The 13,765-nt window shown below is 35.6% G+C and overlaps 1 protein-coding gene across 10 annotated transcripts in view; it reads right to left on the reverse strand.

Moving 5' to 3' along the window:
• GLRB (glycine receptor beta) overlaps nt 1-13,765 on the reverse strand; it is a 98,639-nt gene that overhangs the window by 44,762 nt on the left and 40,112 nt on the right. For 8 of the 10 annotated variants that reach the window (XR_006216713.1, XR_006216715.1, XR_006216714.1 and 5 more), the window contains one exon: nt 12,722-12,789. Coding sequence is in view for 7 of the 10 variants with exons in the window: in XM_042983705.1 (XP_042839639.1) it covers nt 12,722-12,789 (68 nt within the window). In the remaining 3 variants the exon portion in view is untranslated. Of the gene's footprint in view, nt 1-12,721; nt 12,790-13,316; nt 13,654-13,765 lie in introns of all 10 variants that reach the window. The other 2 variants (XM_042983710.1, XM_042983711.1) reach the window with 2 other exon arrangements.

Here is a 13,765-nt window from a genome sequence, read left to right on the forward strand (position 1 = left end):
ATAAACTCTACTTTTAAAAGTGAATGCACTTGGGGCACCTAGGTGGCTCAGTCGGTTAGAGTCCGACTTCGGCTCAGGTCACGGATTCTGTGTCTCCCTCTCTCTCTGCCCCTCCTCTGTTCACACTCTCTCTCTCCCTCTCGATCTGTCTCAAAAAGAAACATTAAAAAATACATACATACATACATACATACATAAAAGTGAATGCACTTGGCACATAAATATATTTCAAGGATGTTTATTGCACACATCTATGTAATAGCCAAACAAACCAACAAAAAAACCCAGAAACAATATAAAATCTATCATGAAGGAACAGATTAGTAAAATATGTTATTTTCATATGATAGAATGAATTTACCATTAAAAATATGAACATAATTTGTATAAAACAATCCGATCATCCTCTCAAAACACTTATACTACGAGTTTCTTTCAAGAAAGTAACAATTCTCATGAAAAACCCAATAGCGAAGTCTGTTAAGAACAGCCAATGAACATGAAGATATGTTCCGCCTCACTAGAAAACGAACACAATAAAAAACAAGATTCAATTTTTTCCCTTTGTTCATGAAATTGGAAATGAGGATGATGAGTAATCATATTTATTATTCACAAGGCATGGAGACCTGGCACATTTCTACACTACGGATAGCAAAATAAACTTAAAACCTTTCTTGGAGGGTTATTTGGCAATATATATCAAAATTTAAAGAAAAGTAAACAAATTCCAACAAAGTAATTCATCCTAAGAAAGGTATGTACGAAGATGAAGCTACAAAAAAAATTGAATGCAAAACATAGTATAAACAAAATAAAAGGGAAAAGGAGGCAAAGTAAAATAAAATCTGGAAATAGAGAAAAAATGCTGTTGTTTGCCTTTTTAATATCATGCTGAAACATTGTCTAACAAGCCCACTTAAAGGGTCATAGGATTCTTCGGGAAAATGTAACTTTGTCTGACTTGCCATTTTCTACTGGTTAGGGGCCCAGATGCCATAAAATCATATAACCTATAGCAGGTTCGTAAATTGCAAATGATTTTTGCCTGGTGTAGATGCAAATGTTTTATGTCAGGTAGAAAAGATATCCACCAATAATATGTTTTTATTGCCCTGTGAGACATTAACAGGTCTGTATCTAATTTAGCAGTCTAATGTCAGCATTCATTCCTTCACTTCCAGCTCCTGAAGTCTCCACTGAAGCAGCTTTACTATCCCACTGGATCCCTCACTAATGAGTTCGATAAATCACTAACACGTCCTCACTCTACGTACATATTTAACTTTTCAACAATGATAGTCTGTCCTCAAAAAGTTAAACATAGGAATACCATATGCCCCAGCAATTCCACTCCTAGGTATAAGCCCAAACGAACCAAAAGGAGAGATTCCAACAGATACTTGCATGCTCAGATTCACCGCGGCATTATTCACAATAGTCAAAAGGTGGAAACAACCCAAGTGTCCACCAAGAGATGAATGGGTAACCAAAGTGTGGTATGCAGGCATACCTTGAAGATATTGCGGGTTCAGTTCCAGACCACAGCAATGAAGTAAATACTGCAGTAAAGCAGGTCAAATGAATTGTTTGGTTTTCTAGTGCATATAAAAAGTATATTTACACTATACCGTAGTGTATTCAGTGTGTGACAGCAGAATGTCTGAAAAAAACAATGTACACACCTTAATTAAAAAATATGTTACTGCTAAAAAATACCGACCATCATCTGAGCTTTCAGTGAGTCATAATCTTTTTTTTTTTGCCGGTGGAGGGTGTCTTGCCTCGGTGTTGATGGCTGCCGACTGACCAGGGTGGTGGCTGGCGAAGACTGGGGTGGCTGTGGCAATTTCTTAAAATGAGACGACAATGAAGTTTGCCACATCCAGTGACTCTTCCTTTTGTGAATGATTTCTCTGTATCCTGAGATGCTGTCTATAGCATTTGACCCACAGAAGAACTTCTTTCAAAACTGGAGTCAATCCTCTCCAATCATGCTGCTGCTTTACAACTAAGTTTATGTACTATTCTGAAACCTTTGTTGTCATTTCAACGATCTGCACAGCATCTTCACGGAGGAGGCTCCATCTCAAGAAATCACTTTATTTGCTCATCCAAAAGGAAACAACTCCTCATCCATTAAAGTTTTATCATGGGTTTGCAGCAATTCAGTCACGTCCTCAGGCTCCACCTCTAATTCTAGTTTTCTCCCTATTTCCATCACATCTACAGTTATTTCCTCCACTGCAGTCTTAAGCTCCTCAAAGGCATTAATGAGGGTTGGAATCTCTTTCTCCAAAGTCCTATGAACGTTGATATTTTGACCTTTTCCCATGAATCACCAATGATCTTAATAGCATCTAAAACACTATCTTTTCCAGAAGGGTTTCAATTTACTTTGCCCAGATCCAATGGAGGAATCACTATCTATGACAACTATAGCCTTGAGGAAAGTTTTTCTTAAATAATAAGACTTGAAGTTCAAAATTACTTCTTTTTTTAAATTGTTTATTTATTTTTGAGAGAGAGACAGAGACAGAGCACAAGTGGGGGAGGAGCAGAGAGAGGGGGAGACAAAGAATCCGAAGCAGGCTCTAGGCTTTGAGCTGTCAGCACAGAGCCTGACACAGGGCTCGAACTCACAAACCATGAGACCATGACCCGAGTCGAAGTTGGACGCTAAACGACTGAGCCAGGCACCCCAAAGTTCAAAATCACTTCTTAATCTATGGGCTGCAGAATGAATGCTATGTTAACGGGTATGAAGACAACGTTAATCTCTTTGTCCATCTCTATCGGAACTGTTGGATGACCAGGTGCATTGCGAATGAGCAGTCATATTCTGAAAGGAACCTTTTTTTAGAGCAGCTGGTCTCAACAGTGGGCTTAAAATATTCAGTAAACCAGGTTGTAAACAGAGGTGCTGTCATACAGGCTTTCTTGTGCTACTGATAAGAGCACAGGCAGAGTGGAGTTAGTATAAAGCTTAAGGGCCTTGGGGTTTTCAGAATGGTAAATAAACATTGGTTTCAACTTAAAATCACCAGCTGCAATTGGGCCCTAACAAGTGAGTCAGCCTGTTCTTTGAAGTTTTGAAGCCAGACATTGACTTCTCTTCTCTAGCTGTTAAAGTTCTAGATAGTATCTTTTTCCAATAGAAGGCTGTTTTGTGTACATTGAAAATCTGCTGTTTAGTGTAGCCACCTTCATGAATTGTCTCAGCTGGATCTTCCGGAGAACTTGCTGCAGCTTCTCCATCAGCACTTGCTGCTTCATCTTGCACTTTGATGTCATGGAGATGGCCTCTTTCCTTAAACCTCATGAACCAACCTCTACTAGCTTCACACTTTCCTTCTGCAGCCTCCTCACCTCTCTCAGCTTTCACAGAGTTAAAGAGAGTTAGAGCCTTGCTCTGGATTAGGCTTTGGCTTAAGGCGATGTTGTGCCTGGTGTGATCTATCTGGACCACAAAAACCTTCTTCATATCAGCAATAAGGCTGTTTTGCTCTCTTATCATTCATGTGTTCACTGGAGCAGCAGTTTTAATTTCCTTCGAGAACTTTTCCTTTGCAACCACAATGTGGCTGTTTGGTGCAAGAGGCCCAGCTTTTGGCCTATCTTGGCTTTTGATATGCCTTCCTCACTAAGCTTAATCATTTCTAGCTTTTGATTTAAAGTGAAAGACCTGCGACTCTTCCTTCACTTGAACACTTAGAAGCCATCGTAGGGTTATTAATTGGCCTCATTTCAACATTGTGTATCTTAGGGAATAGGAGGCCCAAGGACAGACAAGGAGAGAAACAGAAAATGGCTGGTTTGTGGACCAGTCAGAACACACACATTTATCAGTTAAGTTTGTCATCTTTTATGAGCATGGTTTCTGATGCCCCAAAACAATTATAAGACTAACATCAAAGATCACAGATCATCATAACAAATAATAGTAACAAAGTCTGAAATACCGTGAGAATTACCAAATGTGACAAAGAGGCAGAAAGTAAGCAAATGCTGTTGGAAAAACGGCGCCGATAGACTTGCTCACTGCAGGTTGCCACAAATCTTCCATTTGTAAAAAAGACAAAATCTGCAAAGGACAATAAAACAAGGTATGCCTGCATACACATACACACCGAGGAATATTATTCAGCCATAAAAAGGGATGAAATTCTGGTACACATTATGGCAGAAATAAATCTTGAAAACAGAACAACAACAAAAAGAAGACTAATGAAGAGTTTGTCTAAAAGTATTAATCATAGTAGGAATGCAAGGCAAAAAACAAACAAACAAACCAACAAAGCTCTGGGAAAGGCAAGCATTTAAGGGACAGGCTAGAAGACTGAGGAGAAAAGGAAACCCTGAGAATGTGATTTCATCACCAACCCAAACAGGCAAAAACTTTGAGAAGGTCAACAGCAGCAGACGTCACAGAAGTTCAAGTATAATCACACTTTCAGCAAATGAGGAAGCCCCTGAAAATTTTAGCAGAAGCATTTTAATAGAGTGACATAGTAAAAGCAAGATTATGGAGGATTAAGAAACTGAACAGAAGACAAAGTTTCCTGTCTATAAGATGTGGATAATAATAATATACCCACAAAGATAGCATTTTTATAAGGATTAAATGAGGTAATATATTCTGCACTTGGCTATACTAAGGGCTAAACAAGCACATTGCCTTATTAGGATATATCTTTTATGCTGCTGTTATCCTTTTATAATATTGGTAATACCTATTAATAAAATTTTTGCCTCAAAAAATTCTGCATATAGTGTCACTCATTCAATTTGTTCTGTACTGTGCTGATCAACCAACAGTTATTCTTAACAATAATTTACTTCAAGGTCACAAATCCTGACACAGTACTAAAATATACTTCTGAGCATCTCCTGTATTATTCTTCTTGCTTTCAACTGTTCTGTTGTAAGCTCAACATACCACATAATCCTCAAGCCTCTACAGTTATCCTTTTCTTAATTTTATTTTTTAGAGTACTCTAGAGTTGTATTACAGTAAGCATCACTGAAAAACTGGAAATTGCTTTTCTTGTTGTATCAGTCTTGGTCATTGTATCTTATTATCTCATTATGAAAGTGCTTCAACGATGTTTTTCTGTTAGCTATGTAGCCACATATTATTATGATTCAATCCAAGTTGCAACAAATTTATATATCTTTTAAGAATGTTTTAAAATTTTACAGTTTAAATTAATAATTTGAGTTTAACATTCATTAAAAGATAAAAGCTCATTAGTTGCTTTGGTGAATGTTTTATGGGCATTTCTAAATAATTGCTGGTTATTGGCATTTCCAATGCTCTATATTAAGATAACTATCTTTGAAACCTACTTATTTTCATTTTCAATTATTCAATCACAATAATTATAGCTTTATCGTTTGTTTTGCAATGAAAAATTCCCATCAGAAACAGACTTCTTTTATCAGTGGAAAATTACTTAATTGTTTTTAAAGAACTTGGTGACAAATACTACTCATTGTTCATTCCAAAGAGCATACGATTATTCATTATCTAGAAAACGGATGTTCTCCAAATTTTCAGTCCCAATTAACACCCAAATTCAACTATTTCTTCAAGGCAATAAAACACTTCACAACAAGACATTAAAACTGGCTGAATTGCATTATTGATATTTTAACACTTAAAAAGTTTTTATACTTTGTATTATTGTTAGGATAGCAATTCTGGTTACTCCTGATTTTTACCTAGCCTTCACATATGCAATCTTTAATTTAACTCTTGGGTAGTCTTTACATTACAATACAAATTGAGCATTCAAAGAAATAAAGGAGATCAATTCTCATAGCATCTGGCAGCATAATAACTAAAGTTCTGTCAACAAAGCTGTTATAAGGCTGTTTGAAAAGGGTTTAAATTTAGTCATTAGTGAGGTTAGATGTTTCGTGTAGGAATTACAAGTTAACAAAATGCCACTAAAATTTTTTTAGGTCATATTTTAGCAATATTTCTCAATATGTAATTTTATTAAAAAGTTTTAGTTAAATGGCGTTTAATAACACCTTATGAATATTTAAAATTTTCTAGTCCTATTCCAATATTCCATGGATATTAGGAGTGCCTGCTAGGTGGTACTGTGGTGCCTCTCTGAACTCAAAACTTCATGAGAGTAGCAGTCTGCTGGGCTGCATATACCGAAAGAATCTAGCGTAATTGGGATGATCCTCCAACAGAATTTGGGAGGAAAAACTTTAAAGTATTCATCAGCATGTGTCTTAGTTTCCCATTACTGCTGTAACAAAATTACCAAATCTTTAGTGGCCTAACAGATCACAATTATCATCGCAACACTTCTGGAGTTCAGAACATCAAAATTAGTTTCACACGACCCAAGTTACAGTGTCTGCAGGGCTGACTCCTTCTGGAGGTTCTGAGGACAGATTCCATTTCCTTGCTTTTTTCAAGTTCTAGAGGGCACCTATGTTCCTTGACTGATGATACATCACTTCCTTGTATTACTCCGAGTTCATATAGGTTTCATTGCATCTACTACTGACTCTGATCCTCCTGCCTCCTGTTTTTAAGGACCCTGGTGATTATAGAGGCCTTGCTTGGACAACCAGAATAATCTCCCCAGCTCAAGATCCTTACTTTAATCACACACACAAAGCCTCTTTTGCCATGTGAAACAGCATATCCACAGACTCTGAGATTAGGACGTGGACATCTTGGAGGAACATTATTCCTACCACAGGGTACAAACCTGAATGAAGGTAGATCATATGAGAAAAAATATATATATAAAACCTTTTGAAGGTTTGTGTATCTAAGATGTAAAATAGAAAAAAAAATGGGAACACATATGTCTAATTTTATTCCATAATGAATTAATGTTGGAAAGTTAATAATAAAAGCAACAAAATAAAAGGAATAGTAAACTAAGACTAGTTTCAAGGAAAAAATGTAAATCTCTATATAGAAGGGAAATATACAAAATTGTTTTTAAAACAACAAAGATAAATCATTGCCATAAACCAGAATTAAGCTCTTTTAGCAGATCCCAAATGTGACTTTTTTTTTCTTGATAGGCTCAAAAGAGCTGAAGTCTATTATTAAGACAAATAAAAAGTCATACAGCAGAAAGGCACAGAAAGTCTGACAGGATCATGAGTTATAGTGCAATAATAATTCAATATAATTATGAAGCATGACTAAACCAAAGAAAGACTATGGATTGTATAAACAGGCTTTGATTTCCATGAAAGAGCGCTTACGTATCTCGGATGAGGTGAAGTGTCTGTGTATAGATTATTATAATAAACCATAATACCCAACTTTTCCCCCACAAGTGTAATAGTTCACATTTTCAATTATGAAAATCCCAGTGATTTAAGCCAAAGGTAAGAACTGAATAAAAAAAATCAATAAATATTATAAACATAACCATAGAACAGATGCCACCTGGCTTCCAAAAAACCATTCTTCTCACTGTTCTGAATGCTCCTTTTCTAGTTGTCCCAAGCAGTGCCATCTACACTGATAAAATTAGAACTTCAAATTAGGATGATTACATTTATTTGACAATTTTGGTGATGTTACTATTAATGTCAGGAAATACCAATTGTAGTATTAATTATGATAGTTTACCAAAAAAAGTAAGGTAGTAGGATGCAAATAAACACATCGAAATGAGAAATAAGAATTTTTAGCTATAAAATGGGATCGTAAAACAAGCTGTAGGGGCATATAACGTGGAAAGATCTTAAGGAATATTAATATGACTGTAATTTCTCCTTCACTACACAATTATGGCTTGTGAATCAATGTGAGATTACTTTTAGTTTAGCCAGCAATAGTTAGCATCTGAGTTAAACAAACAAGCACAAAGAAATGGTTGCCAAATGGAATTGGTTAAAATTTCCCAACAACAATGTGAATGCCTGGAACCCTGATTGCTTCTTCGATAATCAACTTTATCTGTTGGAAGAAAGGACTGGGTTGCCTTCTTTCAGAAGCTGCCCTACATCTGCCTGCCACCTGACTTGTAGCTACTGATGTTACACGCACCCCTGAGCTTTGTGTTCTGCATTATGCCTTCTGGAACAAGAAACTGCCAGTTGAGGTAGAAAGGTTTGAACTATAGAGAAAAGCTTTGGGCAATATTGAAGCTTCCTAAATTTTAGGAGTTCCTTTATTTCAGCATATCTTTGTAGGGGAAATTTCTAGGCAGCTATTAATAAGCAAAACCACAACTTTACAATGGGGCTACTAACAAACTTATAAAGAGTTCATTTTCTTTAGCATTTCCTTTAAGATGTGATTCTATTGTGAAACAGTACATAATTTGAAAATGCTTGACGACCCGAGTCACCGTCACTGAGAGCTAATATGCCAGGCAAAATACTGTTAATTTATTTTTGTAACTTATTCGCTCTTTTTAGGGTATAGCGCATCAGGTACACAACACAAGTGTATTCAACACAAGTACATTCAGGTGTTCAAGCACAAGCCTGTCTGCTATCACGGCTTGCACACTGTACACCATACTGTTTCCATAAACATACATCCTGTATTTAGACAAATCTAATACTCTTTTTTCCCAACCTCTTGTTTTAGGGCACTTTTTTGTTTGCTTTGTTGTTAAGAAATATGTTCTCTAGTTATTATTTTAAACAAAAAGGTGGGGAGAGAGGCAACAAATACCAACAAGGATGTGGAATAAAGGGGACCGTTGTATGCTGCTGATGGGAACATAAACTGGTATATACGCCACTATGGAAAACAGTATGGAGGTTCCTCAAGAAATTAAAAATAGAACAACCATAAAATCCAGTAATCCCACTTCTGGGTATATATCTAAAGGAAATAAAATTATAATCTTGCAGACATATCTGTATTCCCATGTTCACTGCAACATTATTGACAACAGCCAAGGTATGGAAACAACCTAAGTGTCCATCAGTGGATGAATGGATCAAAAAAATGTGGGGTGTGTGTGTGTAATGGAATACAATTCATCCTTCAAAAAAGGAAATTATGTTACTTGTAACAACATGGATGAGCCTGGAGGGCATACAAACAGAGTAGAAAAGTGGTTGTCAGGGGCTTGGGGTGTGGGAAATAGGAAGTGGTCGGTAGAAGAGTACAAACTTTTAGTTATAAAGTGAATAAGGTGAATAAGGTCAGGATCTAATGTATAAGATGGTGACTATAGTTGAAAACACTGTGTAACTGAAATTTGCTAAGAAAGTAGAACTTAAATGTTCTCACCAAAACTTTAAAAAATAAGATAAGTATATGAGGTGATGGATGTATTGATTAATTTGATGAGGGGACTCCTTTCACAATGGAGACATATATCAAATCATCACATACACTTCAAATCTCTTAAAATTTTGTCAATTATACATCAATAGCTAAAACAATAATAATAATAAAGTAAGCCTACCCTGGCAGATCGGAAGGAAAAAAAAAAGAAATATCCTCTCATCCAATATACCCTTTAAGTTATTCTCCTGAGTCCATCACTATTATTCCTGACCAGTGTTTGCATCTAGTAACAAAGAACAAATTTTGTTTTAGACCTTGTTTTTCCTTAGATGACACCTTACAGTTATCTATGTACCTATAATACCTTGTGACTTTCCCTACTTAGAAGGAACAAAGTATGAGGGCACTATTTTTGAAAAGACTGAGCAAATCTATAAAATATGACAGTCTCAAAAGACATGTTTAGGAAACTGTTTTATGGGGATGTATAAAATAAACATTGCTGAAAGTAAAACATAATAATAATAAAGCAGAATATTTAAGTCTATTCAATGAGCAAAACTTTAGGCTGTGTTTACACAACACAAAGTGAAAGGCAGATAGATTTTCATCCAGCAAATATATATAATTTGGCTCCTCTGGATAAAGGTCTCTAAAATTTCCAAAATCAATGCTCTACCATAAAAACCTATTTCAGTCTGTTACTTAATCAAATAAGTGCTTGACATAAGCCTATTAATTACATTTGCCCTGCCAATTGTTTTAACACTACTCTGACTCTGTGCTAGGCAAAGAGCAGAATATTTGTTCATTTATTCAATCAATATTAGCTAATATAAGAAATTATTTATAGGCTTCCTATTTATGGAGCACCTTTTGTCTTCTGTATCTTGGAGAAAATGAAGTGGGATACATTATTCCTGCCTTTAAGAAGTTTACAGTCCATTAGAGAATAAAAGAACACACAAAAATAATTTAGTTACAGCAAAGAAGCTATCAGATGATAGAGATGAAAGATGTGGTTTGAAAAGAAAGCACTAAGTGAGTCAGAATAGCCATAAAAGGCTCTGATTAGAAGATAAGAGACGGAAATCAGGGATAAATAGGAGGGACAAAGACTCCCTGATGAAAATTGGATGAATCCGGTTCCAGCAGGAAGTACTCTGGGCTAGCTACCATGATGAATCCCAGCAGGAGGACAACAAGAGGATACATTATAAATATGCAATATTTTATTATAATCCTCAAATATTCTGTAAGAAAGTTCCTCTCCCTTTTCTAGCATCCCTTTTCCCCAGGTGTTTTCCACCCGATACAATCAAGTAACTACTGTTGGGACCTGGAGAAGTTTAGGTGTCTGACATTTGGAGGGCATTCGGTAATTACTAAAACATAGATATATTAATGATACCTCCTGAGTTGGGACACATGGTAGCCTTTATACAAATGAGAACAAATATCCTCGCATTAGCTGTCCCAGAATGCAAGATACAGTAGGAATGTCTCCAACAGGCCAGAATATCTTTCAGGGGTGATTTAGGATTAGGGCAACGATGCCACAAAAGACAAAAGAGGGTACAGAGGAGAGCACAGACACTACGTAGATCCTCTTAAAGTTTCACCTTGGGAAAACAACATCTACTCTTGTAAAGTGAAGTGCTTAGACAGACTAACCACATTTTCAGTTAAAGTTAACTACACTTGTCTCCTGAGTGCTGTACAGTAGTCTGTATCTTATTCCACAGCTATCTTCTAGTGATCTGTACTGTATGTTTCTGTCATTTAGGTGAACTAAAAGGTCACTGGAAGTAAATGAATTTGATTCCAAAATATCCTTTTGAATAATTCTCCAAAAACATCTATCAGCTAAGAAAATAATCAATTATTCAGGGGCTAAATACATGCTTCTACAAAAAATAAATAACATTCTCATTGCAATTAGATATAAAAACAGTTGTCATAAATTAAATGCAATACACGGTTGCTTTTATAACACATTATGCTACCCTGAGGAATAATGGAATACATATTTTAAATCACTCTTTCTCTAGTGTGAGATATTCCCTGAAAAATTATACTGTGCCTTATCTATTACTAGGCTTTCAATCTGGAACATATACTATATTGATAAAAATGTAAGTATTAATAAAAATATAGGTATCTCCAAAAAATACAAAAAAACTTAAGCCTTCTCTCTCCCACTTGAAGCAGCATTTCGGCATGTGTTTTTTCAAAAAGGGCAAAATCCAATATTCTAAGACATCAAAAAGCAAGTAGACTTTATTGAATGTCTTTTAAGAAGCTGAAGAGGAATTACATCACACATCATTCAGGAAATCTGCTAATGTAATCTGCTAATTAGTAACCTACTAATAAAAAAGTACTTCATGGAAGCTGCAATACAACTCATCACGGATAACAGCCCCTCCTCCAAACTCTTTTCCGTGCCTTTCAAGACAGGAGCCTGCCTGTCACTACTTTCTGCTCTTCCTTTGCTTTTCCTTGACCTTTCCCCTCGCTACGTCAGTTTTTTAGTGAGCTCTGCTGCCATATCTTAGAAAGATTGATTTTCTTCTTTGCTTTCTACAATTCTCTGATCCCAACATCACAATATTAGCACAACAGAGGAAATGAAGATTCTCCTCAAGAAACCAGAAGAAAAATAAACTGTGAACACTTATTTTTAATGCTCACACAGATAAGCATACTAGGAAATAAATGTTGCTCCAGAATACATTGCAGAAGTGCTTTTCCCAGGTGGTAACCAATTAGTTGCTCAGAGTGAGTATATTAATTCTTCCAAGTCTGCAAGTTTTAACTAACATTAAGGCTACATTTGAATTGCAAAATTATATAGGCACTGAAATCATTGATGTAACAAACCTTGGAACTTGGATATTTTATACTAGAAGGAAGCATGCATTTTGCCTTAGAGTTATTCTTTATTTTTCAGTTTTTTGTTTACTTATTTTTTGAGAGAGAGAGAGAGAGAGAGAGAGAGAGAGAGCGTGCAAGATGGGGAGGAGCAGAGAGAGGAGACACAGAATCCAAAACAGGCTCCAGGCTCTGAGCTGTCAGCACAGAGCCCAACACCAGGCTCGGACTCACGAACCGTGAGATCATGACCTGAGCTGAATGAAGTCAGATGCTAAACCAACTGAGCCACCCAGGTGCCCCTTTATTTTTCAGTTTTTTTCATGTTTTTATGTTATTTTTGAGAGAGACAGACAGAGTGCAAGCAGGGGAGGGGTAGGGAGAGAGGGAGACACAGAATCCGCCGAAACAGGCACCAGGCTCTGTGCTGATGCCGCAGGGCTCAAACTTTCAGACGGTGAGATCATGACCTGAGCTGAAGTCTGATGCTTAATGGACTGAGCCACTCAGGTGCCCTTATTTTTCAGTTTTAATATTAGTTTCACTATTCTCTAGTTAAAATTTTGATAATTAAAAATATTAAATTAACTGCAGTCTTACCATTGTTGTCTCTTGAATGGATCCAAAACTGTTGATAAAAATGTTGACTACAACATCAACAGGAATGCCTGTGAATAAAAATTAAGAATATATTTAGTAACTATAAAAAACTTGGTCAGAATTTTCAAATTTTAATGGTTTATGCACTTGATTTTTATATTTTTTCCAATCCACATGGGATATAAAAATTTAAATCTATGGTCTCAATATTCCATGTTCACAATTGCTATTAACATATTTTTCTAAATAAGGGATCATAATAAAAATAAAAATGAGTTAAGTTGTATTTTCTCATGTTATTTATTCAGACATACTTATCTCTTAAATTGTAGAGACTCGAAGTTGTTCACCTTTAAAGAAATTTTAAATTGAGCTAATGCATTTACCTTAACAAAATGTAAATTATTCTTTAAAAAGCACCATTTTCAAAATGTTTTAACTTTTTGCATTTTTATAATCACTTCAAATCTTACTTGAATTAGAAAGCAGTATTCAATACATTTTACTTACAATTATTATATTTTGATTTTTAATTCATAAATATGTGAAGTTAAGCAGACATATAACAGAATGATTATAAGGATTTTTGCCTGACCTGTTGGAAAATAATTTGAAAGTTCATGGAGTGAGAATTAAGGTATAATGTTGCAAATTTCTTTCTTGCTTGCTTTTTTTCTTTTTTCTTTTTATTCGTTGTGGGCTGCTGGTTGGGCTAACAAAGGGAAAATGTGAATTTAGCCTTTTAGCCACAGAACCACTGACTGATGAAAAACAGGTGGTGAATCAATATATGGTAGACATGAGACAACCCAGACCATGGCTGTTGTTGAAAGTAACTGAATAGGTTCTGGTAATGAACAAAAAACCCTGTTTTTACAACATAGTTGTATAACTTCAGTTGACTAGAAACAGCTGCAGACATTTTTTTTTTTCTGTAAAGGAAGAAGAAAAAAATATCAAGCCTTATAATGTTAATCTGATCTACATTAATACCTGTCTTTAGCCAGCAATAAGGATTACAGTTTTTCAGAGGAGAGCTTTTCA

This window comes from Panthera tigris, chromosome B1 (assembly GCF_018350195.1).
Source record: "Panthera tigris isolate Pti1 chromosome B1, P.tigris_Pti1_mat1.1, whole genome shotgun sequence".
Taxonomy (NCBI): domain Eukaryota; kingdom Metazoa; phylum Chordata; class Mammalia; order Carnivora; family Felidae; genus Panthera; species Panthera tigris.